The sequence below is a fragment of the Nelumbo nucifera genome, chromosome 4 (genome assembly GCF_055504915.1).
Source record: "Nelumbo nucifera cultivar China Antique chromosome 4, China Antique-T2T, whole genome shotgun sequence".
Lineage (NCBI taxonomy): Eukaryota > Viridiplantae > Streptophyta > Magnoliopsida > Proteales > Nelumbonaceae > Nelumbo > Nelumbo nucifera.
The window spans coordinates 14,977,919-14,990,905 of NC_142652.1; the positions used below are offsets into that span (position 1 = coordinate 14,977,919).

The window sequence follows — 12,987 nt, forward strand, 5'->3', positions numbered from 1 at the left end:
CTAATACTAACAGACCATCAAAGCCCTCCAATCATGAGACAGCACATACAAGGCTTACCAGCAAAGTACCTAAATTTCTTATAAGTTGGATATGTTTTACAATTTGCTCTTTATGGACATGATTACAACAATTTGGGCATCATTCAATCATTCCAACTGGGATCGCTGTCATTTGCTTAGTAATATCCTAATTGTTCTTGTATCTAGGGTGGGCATTTTTCTGGCATTTATAGGAAAGTCCAACTAAAGCCATTAAAATGGATTAAGGTTCCAAAAAGTAATGGTGAAGGTGAAGAAGAACGCCCTGTCGAAGCTTTGATGGTTCTCAAATATGGTGGTGTTCTTACTCATGCTGGTAGAAAGCAGGTGATTACCATTTAACTGGTCTGTGCATTATTTTTTATTTTGCAATTGCACATTTATATACATAGGTCAGTCAACTAATGAATGTTGAAGGTTTGAACTTTTCTGTTTACTGATGACTCATTTATTACGTCATGCCTTTTCTGTAGAATCTGGTTTAATTGTAGTTTCTCCCTTAATAAAAGGTTGTAATCATCATGTAACCATTTTCTCTTTCTCAAATTATTTTTATTCAGGCAGAAGAACTGGGCAGATATTTCAGAAACAATATTTATCCAGGTTATATTTTAACTGAAATCTTTCCTTATCTTTGAAGCCTATTTGTATAGATTTGAGAAAATTTATCTGGTAATCAATAACTTTAAATGTGCCCTATCTTATGACAATTTTTTTGATGAATTTGGAAGGATTCCCTCTATTTGGCTTGCTGAAGCATTAAATGTGATTTATGTTTCTTTTTTCCTTTGGTTTCTGTTCTTTTCTAAAGGAGGTTGCTTTGGTGATTTTGTGCCTTTGTAATTAAATTGGCCATCCAAGTCAAAGTTATAAGAACTGGTGAGTAATAGTAATTGATTGAACTTTAGTTCTGTTTTCTGAAAAAGAAAAGGAAAAAAAAAAAACTGAGTAACAGAAGGCCAGTAGTCATAACCATTAGGGGGGCGCCTTGTCACCTAGTTGCCTAGGTGATGGATTTTTTTATATAGAAAACATAGATCCTAGGGTAGTTCTCTAGGTACCATAGACATATTTCCTTAATAATTATTCATAATTTTCATAAGAAAAGTATAGAGTTAATGTTAAAGTATAGAAAATCAACATATTCATGAGAAGAAAAAAAAGAAGGAAAAGAAAATTCAAAAAGCATAGGGGCTGAACCCTTATTTTTGTTATAGGAAAAGAAGAAAAGGAAAGTAGTAGTAGTAGTAAGAATATAAAAGTATTTTACAATACATAGTACAAAGCTGCTTGGCGATTAGGCGAGGCGAGCCTCAAAGGGCACCGTGTCACCTAGGCGTCGCCTTGACAAGTATGGTTTTACATCTTTCTTTTTCGTTGATGGTACCTTAAAATAAAGTATCTTGATTTTAAACTATCAGTGTTTTGAAAGTGAGATTGCAACTAAAATGTAAGGGGTTACAATGCCCTAAGGCGCAAAACATGCACACCTAAGTATTAAGATGAGGTTTGTAGCCTTGTAGGTTCAAGTCCTGCATAGAATAAAATGTAAACTCTAAAAATCACAACTATAACCTAGAACATAGTAAATTGCCTATTCAAATATCAAATTCAAGGTTAACTTATCAAAACATAGCAGGATGCCGGGTGGGATGCACCTCACAGCATGAGCCTCTCCTGGTACACTTTTTAAAATGCTGTAATTTATAAAGCATAATGGTGTCCATGAGTATTTTTAGATTCCTTTTGACAAATTCTTGACTAAAACCATGCGCATCTTTATAGTCTCATATCTAGAAACTCTTTACTGTAGTCTTTATGTACTAACTGGCATTTGAATTAATTGGCATTACTTAGAAGATTATAAATTTTGTGATCTCCAAAGCCAATCATTTTGTTGTATCCCTAACTAATATCACATTCTTTTCTTATTGTCTTCTGACTTAGTTAATTTGTTTAGGTGAAGGTACAGGCTTGCTTCGCCTGCATAGTACTTATCGTCATGATCTGAAAATATACAGCTCAGATGAGGGTCGTGTTCAGGTAATTATTAGCTTTCAAAATAAGGGGTATTTTATTGTTATAGTTCAAACTATCTAATGTAAACAAAAAGTCTTAACATTTGTGACAATTAAAATTTCTCCAGTCCCAGTGCTTCTTCCATGTTCTTGTTATGATGTTTTTCTGTATCGCTGATAGCCAAACTTTTTCCAATTGTTTGCTTCTCTTTTGTAATTTTTCATGACATATATGTAATGTCTTTGGTAGCAGATGTCTGCAGCTGCATTTGCCAAAGGCCTTCTTGACTTGGAGGGCCAATTAACTCCAATACTGGTCTGTAGTCAAATTTCCTTAAAAGTGGTTTGACTGATCATTAGTTTTAGATTTATCTAACTTATGAAGTTTGATTTTAAGGTCTCACTTGTGAGTAAAGACTCTTCTATGCTGGATGGACTTGACAATGCTAGCATTGAGATGGAAGAAGCCAAGGTTGGCATTACTCCTTCACAGGAAAAATTCTAGAAATTGTATTTTTCCTGTCAAAGACTGAGGTTTGGTAAAGAGATAGAATGCATGACTTTTTTTTATCACAAACAAAATACTGACATAAATACTATAAGACACCATATCTGAAGAAGGTGGAGAACTAGGAATTCCTGGTCCAAGGCCAAAGAAGAAAAAGTACCACTGACATTTCTTTGTCTTGACAATGCTAGCCTTAAGGAGGTCTTATCTCTCTTGAAAATTGTAACTTTTCTTCTAAGCCTGCATTGCAATTTCATTTGTACTAGTACAAATGGATGAGAGTGCAAATGAGATTTTTGCAAATTATGGTCTGCATTGCAAAATAAACAAAACAAGGTGAAATCTATAACAATATTAGACCAAATTTTTTAATCTAACTCATTTGCATTCCCATACTTTTGCACCAAAGCAAATAAAATTGTACCGCAACTAAATGAGGCCTAAGGCAGTATGAAGCACCCTAATCCTGCTTATTGTCTATGATACCTGGATACATTTACTAGGGTGTTGTGTTGTGTCAGATAATTCAATCTTTAGTATAAATTCCATATCCAACACCATATGTGTCCTTTCCATTCAAAGTTTATCATGGCCTGGGAGGTGTAATATAAAAGCATCAATATCTCTTTCATGATCAGAAGTATCAAATGTTGTTGAAAGTGATAATGTTGCCAACATATTTAACCCTGTGAAGTTGGAATTAAGAAACTTCATACTTAATTGGTTTCTGAAGTTTTGAAACTTTAGCTTGTCTACCCAGTCTTTCCTTAAGACTAATAATGAAATTATTTTCCACTACAGGCTAGGTTGAATGAAATCATAACTTCGGGTGCAAAGAGAGTGCACAGTAATGGATCTGCTGAATATCCTTGGATGGTTGATGGTGTTGGCCTGCCTTCTAACGCTTCTCAACTCCTACCAGAATTGGTACATACAATTTTTAGTGAGACCATAATTGTTTGTTCTAATTCTTCTATTATGAAATTTATTTAATGTGATTGCATGGTCCATTGCAGTTTATCTTTTGATATCTTTTGAAGGGCTACACAACGGGGGGTAGCCCATCCCCCAACCTATAACCCCCCCAACCCAGGTGCAGGCGGGATTTGGTCCCAAGTCTACTATTTTGTCACTTATTCTAAATCTTCATCTAGACCATCTTATTTGCTAGAGGCAACATAAACTCAAGGTTGAAAATGTCGGTGACTTGTTGTCAGTGGAAATATCATATTGAAATATTGTAAAAATTATAGACATGGTAGAAGCATTGTGAAATAAGCAGAAATACACAAATATTTTATAAAATTATAAAATGTTTAACATCATGTCCATAAAGAATTGAGAACCGGATCAAAATGGTCATATTTCTGTTAGGCAAGTAATAATGCTACTGCTCCACATATTTAGTATATTGTTGTTAATTCCTCATGTTATAATAGCATCTCGTGTACTCCACATAGTGCATTATGCACGATAGTTTTTACTGGGGAATATGTTAGTTTCAATAATATTTTGTGTCAGTATTCATGGAAATGGAAATACCTTGTGGAGGAATTGGGAAATATATAAACATTCTAAACCTTGCATAATCTACAGAATACAGATGCCATTTCAAAATTTTATACTTCCTACTATCTATTCCCAAGACTAATCATCTTCTCCAAGTATGGGTCCTATGGGAACAAAGGGATTGAATTTGACATGATAAAAGTATCTAAAAGTTTAGAATATCATAAAAATAAGTATATAGAATATATAATAAAGTATGCAATGAATATCTTCTTATGAATTTCTACTATTCACTGCTATGTTAATTTTAAATATTTTCCACTTTAAAAGATAAAAAAGTTCTGAACCTGAATTCTACCACCTAATTGTGTCATATTGTGCAACACATAAAAATTTTGCAAAAATTCTAATTGTGTTCAAACACTAAAACCATTTGAAACTTTTAAAAAGATAAATTTGAAATGTGTTTATCAGAAAAATATAATTATTTTATGTACTATGTGGTTGGTTTATAGAGGTTACTTTGCAACTCAGATTGGCCATAAGTAGCATTTTGCGTCAGACTTGGGCCTTTGGGTCGGGCCTATTCAAATTTTGACAAAAACCCAACTCAAGCCCGCGCAAGTTGCAAGCCTAATGTTTACATGGAGTTTGAATCTTAGAATGGAATATCCATGACAATGTGTTTTTGTGAAAATGTAATTGATGTGATTATGGGTCTGATGGCACCAAAAAGTACATTAAAAATATAAAAGAACAAACACATGAAACATAATAAGGATCTAATGTGATTTGGAAACTGCCTTCAAAGGAGATAACATTAAGAGATCAAACATGACATAGAGCAAAATTTGACAAAGAGGAATTCCCATTCCAAGAGCAGCGCTCTCTCCCTAAAGCCATGTTCTTCCCAAGAGATTCTCTTCTAATACTAACATCCCAAAAGGTTAAACTAAAACCCAAGAACCAGAAGCACAGGATACAAACTATGCAGAATCCTAACATGCATAACAAGGGAAAAATGAGTGAAAACTTGAACAACTCTATTATCCTAAAAGTTCTCTCATGGAGGACACAAGTAGAGGGGGATTCAAAGTTGGTAATAGGTTGGATGCAAACAAATAGCTTAGGCACTTGGTCCCTTAGACGAATTGTAAACAAAGTTTTGAACCTAAAAAGGGAGCTTAGAGTACAGTTCAAATGGACTAGAAGGTCAGCAAATGCCTTGGATGATGCTTTAGCAAGGCAAGAGGTTAATAGGGAAACTTTATTTTGGGCATGTTTGTAAGACCGTTATGAATTGGGGGGTCACCTTTTCAAAGGTGATAGTTGTACTATTTTTCTTTGAAGTTAATGAAAGTTATCATTTTCCATAAGAAAAGGCCACATAGATTGCATATCCTTGTTAGAACTTACCATATTAAGAGCACCTACTTCATCCATTAAAAGTGAAAGATGAGGTCAATAGACAATCTTCTGAATTAACCAAAGGTTGAATGTGTAGGTGAACATGAGAAAATTTATGGTTTATCATTAGTGTCTCAAAAAGATAGGAGCTGGATAAGGAGTGTTTGGGGGATAAGAGGTCTGAGCTGGTCCTTCGCTCCTTCATGGGGAGCTTCTGGGGGGATTCTAGCGATTTGGAAGAATGAGGTTTTTGATTGTGAAGAAGAGCTAATTGGCCAGTTTTCAGTTTCTTTAAAATTTAGAAACTCTTCTGATGGGACGTCTTGGGCTTTATATGACGTCTATGGCCCCAACTCATACGGAGAACGAGATTCATTCTAGGAGGAGTTAGCTGCTGTTAGAGGAGTTTGGGAGGGTCTGTGGTGTTTGGAGGGGTGGTTTCAATGCAATCAGATTTTCAAGTGATTCAAACAACCCAAACCAAAGTATTACGACCAGCATGAGGAACTTCAATAACCTTATTGGTGCTCTAGAACAGAAAGAACTTCCTCTGCTGCAAGCAAACTTGGACAAACTTTCAATCCCCCCCCGATTTGTGCTAAATTCGATAGATTCCTTTTCTCCCTAGATTGAGAGGAATTGTGGGGGTCCTTAACCTCAAGAGCCTTGCTCAGAGTAACTTTTGATCATTGTCCTATTTGCATTAAAAGGGAAGTCCCATTCGGAGGTCCTTCACCTTTCCGCTTCAAAAATATTGTGGCTTGAGGACCCCTCATTCAAGGAAAGAGTAAAGGCTTGGTCGGCTGAATCAAGAACTTGGGAAGAAAGAAAATTGGGAGATTCTTTTGGGAACTAAAGAATTTAAAGGAGAAAATAAAGGCTTGGAATAAGGAGCATTTTGGAAGAATTGAACAGATAAAAGATTCAATCACCTGTAGTATTCAAGAACTGGATAGAAAAGAGGCCCTTAGAACCATGTCACAAGAGGAGAGGGAGGAAAGATGGAACAAGAAATTCGAACTAGAGGAAATCATAGGAAGGAAGAGATTTATTGGAGACAGAAATCTAGATCTAAGTGGATTGAAGAAGGGGATGGCAATACCATAGATCCTAGGGTACTCTTCCCTAGGTACCATAACCATATTTCCTTAAGAATTATTCATGATTTTCATAAGAAAAGTATAAAGTTCATGTTAAAGTATAGAAAACCAACATATTCACGAGAAGAAAAAGAAGGAAAAGAAAATTCAAAAAATATAGGGGCTGAACCCTTATTTTTGTTATAGGAAAAGAAGAAAAGAAAATGCGTTGATTAGAAAATGTGTAGTAGTAGTGTTTGGCGATTATATAAACACACAAAATGAATATTTTAGTTTAATAGTGCCTATTTTATAATTATAATGTCAACAAATAAAGAATAAAAAAGTATTTTATAATACATAGTACAAAACTATTTGGCGATTAGGCGAGGCGAGCCTCAAAGGGCGCCTTGTCGCCTCGCCTTGACAACCATGGGCAATACTAAATTCTTCCATTCATTGGCCAACGGAAGAAGAAAGAAAAACACCATTCTTAGTGTGGAAGTGGAAGGCCAGGAACTAAGGGAGTCTCATGAGATTGTGAGGGCTTTTGTCAACCATTTTAAGAGTTCTCAGTCATCGAAGCCTCTAGGATAAGTTTATTGGATCTGGAATGGACTATAATCTCTAAGGATCAGTCCTGGGAATTGGAAAGAAATTTCTCTTTGGAAGAAATTAAGGGAGCAATTTTCTCTATGGATAGATCAAAAGCCTTGGGACCAAATGGTTTTACTTTGGCTTTCTACCAAGAGTGTTGAGACTTCCTAAAATATGACCTCATGGAAGTGTTTGAAGATTTTTTCCAAAAAGGAAAGATCCCCTTTGGAGCCAATCAGCTTGATAGGGAGTCTCTACAAATCATTGCAAAGGTTCTTTCAGAGAGAATCAAGAAAGTCCTACCTTCAATAATTTCTCCTTTCCAAGGGCCTTTGTTGAAGGGAGACAAATTGTAGATCGAATCCTTGTGGCAAATGAATGTGTTTCCGAGAAAAGGAAAAAAAGAGGAAAAGGCTTGGTTTATAAGTTGGATTTAGAAAATTCCTATGACTTGGTGAATTGGGATATATTGCTAGAAATCCTAGAAAGGTTTGGGTTTGGAGAAAGGTGGAGGAAGTAAAAGGATGCATTAAGTCAGTTTACTATTCCATTCTTATTAATGGAGTGGCAAAGGACTTCTTCTCGGCTAAGAGAGGTTTAAGACAAGGGGACCCCATTTCTCCCTTCCTTTTCACTTTAGTAATAGAGATCCTCAGTAAGATGATTACCACTGCAAATGCCCAGGGCCTGATCCGGGGTTGGAGGGTTTGGAAGAGATCAAGTAATTGTTTCACATCTCCAATTTGCTGATGATACAATTTTGTTTTGCGAGAATCTTGATTTGGAAATGGTGAGTAACCTAAAGTTGCTGATTGAGAATATTGAGGGTATTTCTAGTTTGAGAATCACTTAGAACAAAAGCGGAATTATCGGAATTAATGTGGAGGAAGAGGATCTCTTGAGCTTTGCAGAGGTGTTGGGGTTTGAGATTAGAAGTTGGCCCACCTACCTTGACCTACCTTTGGGGGGGAACCCAAGGACAGAAGGATTCTAGAAGCCAGTGGTTAAAAGATTTGCAAAGAAGCTGGCCACTTGGAAGAGAACATTGATTAGAGCCACTTTAGCAAATCTACCCATCTACTTTCTTTCTACCTTTCGTATCCCGACAAGGATAGCGAAACATTTAGAGAAGCTCATGAGGGACTTCCTTTGGGAACTGGGGGAGTAAATAAAGGATCACTTAGTCAAGTTAGTAAGCCAAAAGAGCAAGGGAGGTCTAGGATTAGGAAACATTGCCCTAAGGAACACCGCATTGTTGGGTAAATGGTTATGGAGATTTCCCTTTGAAAGAGATGGGTTGTGGCACAAAGTAATTACAAGCATTCATGGTATAGATTGCAATGACTGGGATGCTAAATTGGCTCATCACTCCACTTCAGCCTCTCCTCGGAAAGCTATTCACGAAGTCTACCCTACATTCTCTAGCTCCATCTGTTTTGATGTGGGAAAGGGGAATAGAATCCGTTTCTGGGAAGACCTTTGGGTTGGGGCCCCTTAAAGATTAATACCCTGACCTTTATACCATTTCCGACTTATCTCCTTGGAACCTTGCAATCAGTTTACTTAGACCCCAATTTGGAGGATTCTAGATTCTGGGTAATCTCCCCAGATGGGCTCTTCTCTTGCTCCTCTTTTTAGTCATCTTGCTTCTGCTAAGCCCCAGGGGGTGGCTCTCGCGGTGAAAGAAATTTGGAGCAAACCTACCCCACCAAAAATCTAAGCTTTCTGCTGGACCCTTTTCCTTGGTAAGGTAAATACTTGCAACTTACTGCAGAAAAGGAGGCCTTCCACTAGCCTCTCTCCTCATATGTGTTTTCTTTGTAGGAATAGTGGAGTGATCTCCTACCCATTTGTATGTCGTATTTAGGAATTTTTCTGTTCTCTCTTTGGTTGCAGTCTTGCAGATGGGACCCTCCCAAGTGGTGACAGACATTTTCAATCCTAACTTCTTGAGGCAACCAAACAAGAGAGGGAGAATTATGTGGGAAGTTACCAAAGTGGCTATTGCTTGGGGAGTATGGAAGGAAAAAATAACGGAATTTTTGCTGGAAAATCTAGAACTTTGGAAGAGATCATTGACAGCATAAAACTGAGTGTCTGATAAAAACCTTGGACAGTTTTCAAGTTTTCTCTGTAACTGACATCCAAAGGGCATGGAAAGAGATAGCACAGTCCTCCAGGGGTAAGGAAACTATAAGAGTTGAGTGGAAACCACCAGAGGTAAACAAAGTGAAACTGAATTTTGATGGAAGCTCTATGGGCAACCTGGGAGTGGTAGGAATTGGGAGAGCAATCAGAAATGAAGAATGCAAGATATTGGCTCTATATTCAGGGCCAAACGGTATTACAAACATAGTTTTCAAGGCGCCAAGGCAAGGCTAGGCGACAGGGGGGCACCTTGTCACCTAGTCGCCTAGGCGCCCGCCTAGGCGATGGATGGATTTTTTTAAGTGAAAAATACATAGGTAGTTCCCTAGATTCCATAACCATCTTTCCTTAATAACTATCCATAATTTTCATAAGAAAATTATAAACTTCATGTTTATGTCTAGAAAGTCAACATATTTATGAGAAGAAAAAGAAGAAAGAAAAGAAAATTCAAAAAATATGGGGACTGAACCCCTATTTTTGTTATAGGAAAAGAAGAAAAGAAAAGGTGGAAGAAATGTGGAGGAAGAAGAAAAAGAAGATGTGGAGGAAGAAATGTGTTGATTAGACAAAACTTTAAGTTTTTCCCTTACTTATTGGTTCAAATTCTGAAGTCTTTGAGGGTTCAATAGCAGTTACCAATGTTTGTGTTGATTAAACCCTAACAAATAAGAAAATAATAAAAATAAATTAGTTTATAAACACAAAAAATTAATATTTTTGTTTAATAATGTCTATTTTATAATTATAATCTCAAAAAAGTAACAATGTAAAAGTATTTTACAAGACAGTACACAAAACTGCTAGGCAACTGGGTGAGGCGAGCCTCCAAGGGCGCCTTGTTGCCTAGGCGTCGCCTTGACAACTATGATTACAAACTCAACAAAGGCTGAGTTATTGGCATTATTACAGGGCCTCCGATTGGCAAAGCAATTGGGTTTTCGTCAGGTGGAAGTGGAGGGAGATTCAAAAGTTGTAATCTCTTGGGAAAAATGTAATAGACATGTCCCATGGACCCTCAAGCATATCTTCAGAGAAGTGGAGAGATTAGTAAAGGATATAAATGCTGATTTTAGGTGGATCAGGAGGGGTGCAAATGGGTTAGCAGATACTTAGCCAAACAAGGGGCTGCAAGGCAGCAACTATATTGGGCCTCATTGTAACTTGGGTAGTTATACTTGGGGATGACTATTGGGTCATCAGTCTGTAATTAACTCCACATATTTTAATTAATGAAACAATCTTTTTGCTGATCAAAAAAAAAAAAAAAAAAAGATGGTCACAAAATCATTATGATTATAATCAATACCTGGTTCATTAATTTGTTGTAGATAATATTGACATACTAAGAGGTCCTAGCCTCACTAATGTTAATCTTCTATGTGGATACCACCATATTTGATTTTTTTTTGTCTGAAAAGCATGATATCTTCTTTCCTTTACCTTGTTATTCTATTTATATGTTTTGGACTGCAGACGAACTTGAGAAGGATCTTGAAAAATTAATTCTCAATTGTAGGTAAAATTGACCTAGAAAGTCACAGCACAAGTCAAACTATTTTCTCAAGATTAAAATGGGAAAATTGTAGTTTTTCTCATATTGTTTTCAGAATTCAGACATAAATCAGATATGTTCTGTACTGGAGAACAAGGAAGTCAGAAAGGATAATATTTTTGCATGGTACTCCTCTTTGTTTTGATGAAAAATGCTTCTCATGTGTAGGTAAAATTGACTAAGAAAGTAACAGCACAAGTGAAACTACTTGCTCAAGATGAAGATGAGAAACTTGCAAACACAAGCTCATATGCAGTTCTTCCTCCATACGACCAAGCAAAGGCTCTGGGCAAGATAAATATCGATGTTGATCGTATTGCTTCTGGGTTACCTTGTGGCAGTGAAGGTTTCCTTTTAATGTTTGCTCGCTGGAAAAAGCTTGAAAGAGATTTGTATAATGAACGCAAGGAGTAAGTTTTTACCAGTCAATTAATTGATCCAATGGATATTCTTGTATATCTATCTATAGGAAATATTTGCAGGTAGTATAAGTGCAGAGTGTTTCCAATTAGAAGATTTTACCAATTACTTTAATGAAATTATGATTTTATGTGCAGCCGTTTTGACATAACACAGATTCCAGATGTTTATGATTCTTGCAAGTAAGACATACAACCTTCTATTTTATGTTGAATATATTTTTGCTTAAAAGGTAGCAACATTCCTACATTATCCTCCGTCTTCTATGCAATTCATAAATTAAAACATTGTTTCTTCAGTAGAATAACTTTAAGTAAATTTATTATCTTCATGAGCTTAAAGCTGGTAATTATGCATGTCAAAATCTTTTTACGTATTTTTGACCTTCTATTACTGCATGTGGAAATTAAGTTTGTCTAAGCATTTCTCTCTCTCTCTCTCTCTCTCTGGCTCAAACTCAGGACCAAAATTTAACATTTTGTTTTGGAGAAGCCAAACTCTTCTTGTACAGATTTGGGCATGTATTTGGCTGAACTTCAAACCTGTACACATGCTCCTTGATTCTCCTCTACCTTTGTTGCCTTTTTATTCCACATTTTCATTCAGCCATGTTTCAGTGGTATTAAGACCTTACACCTTCTATTCAACATTTTCCTATATCTTATTCATGATAACTAATTAGAATTTAACATCAATGGACCAAAATTGTCCCAAGCATGAAATGCAATTCTTTCAAAAGTTTCCACTAAGTTACCAATTTGGTGGGGTTTGTGTGGTCCTAAAATTAAAGGGAATCTGGGAATTGCATAACTTTAGCAAATATTAGCAACTTTGGACCATATATAACATGTAACAATATCTTTGGAAGTTTTACTAAAAGAAGAATTTTTTATTTATGGGTGCAACTTAGTCCAGGTTGATTGACTACCCTAGCCTAACCTACTCTCAGTGCTGACTGTATACATAATTCAATCTTGAATTAAGATGGTCAACCCTAAGCTAACCCATTCCCAATAAATACTATTCCAACACTATCTCAACCTGACCAATCCAATTTGTTGGAAAAGAGTTATTATAAAATGTACTAGTCATCATTCATCTTCTTTGAATCAAAACCACCTTCAAACTGTGATTTCAAATCCCATAATTCCATGCTTAAGCTTGCTTGAAACCTTCAATGATCACTTATTTCCCATTGCTTCACCATCTCTGTTGCATTGGATTTCAGTTTCAAGTTAATTTGGCTGTACACCATTCTATAATATCTACCAACCATTAGGCAGGCAATTTTGCTGAAGTGTATGACTGGACTTATTCCATGCTTATATTTGGATTTTGGGTACGACTTCATAGGTATGATCTCTTGCATAATGCACATCTTAATCTAGAAGGACTGGACGAGCTCTTCAAAGTGGCTCAGGTTTGCACATAATTAACTCCCAATACTTGTTTTATACTATTTCTTGAGAAAAAAATAATGAGCATTTGTTGTAAACATTTTTAGGAAGATGTTTCATTGCCTTGCTGGAATGCCCCTTGCATTTTAATCATGTGAAACTGGAAATTCATTTTGTTGCATATGCATGTAAGCATCTTTACAGCTAGAAGGCCCTATAGATAGTTAGATACCTAGTCTCTCTGTTTTTGCATGTCATACAACCCATAGTTTCTTGGTTAATGAATTCCTTTATCATTGTTGTTGGGTGA

At 36.1% G+C, this 12,987-nt stretch overlaps 1 protein-coding gene across 6 annotated transcripts in view; it reads left to right on the forward strand.

The window, feature by feature from the left end:
• The window catches only part of LOC104608052 (inositol hexakisphosphate and diphosphoinositol-pentakisphosphate kinase VIP2-like), a 95,982-nt gene that overhangs the window by 57,410 nt on the left and 25,585 nt on the right, over positions 1-12,987 (forward strand). For all 6 annotated transcript variants that reach the window (XM_088904171.1, XM_010273910.3, XM_088904170.1 and 3 more), the window contains 9 exons: positions 208-366; positions 600-642; positions 2,000-2,082; positions 2,311-2,373; positions 2,455-2,529; positions 3,367-3,492; positions 11,029-11,270; positions 11,418-11,462; positions 12,634-12,700. In XM_088904171.1, coding sequence (XP_088760297.1) covers positions 208-366; positions 600-642; positions 2,000-2,082; positions 2,311-2,373; positions 2,455-2,529; positions 3,367-3,492; positions 11,029-11,270; positions 11,418-11,462; positions 12,634-12,700 — 903 coding nt within the window. The remainder of the gene's footprint in view (positions 1-207; positions 367-599; positions 643-1,999; positions 2,083-2,310; positions 2,374-2,454; positions 2,530-3,366; positions 3,493-11,028; positions 11,271-11,417; positions 11,463-12,633; positions 12,701-12,987) is intronic.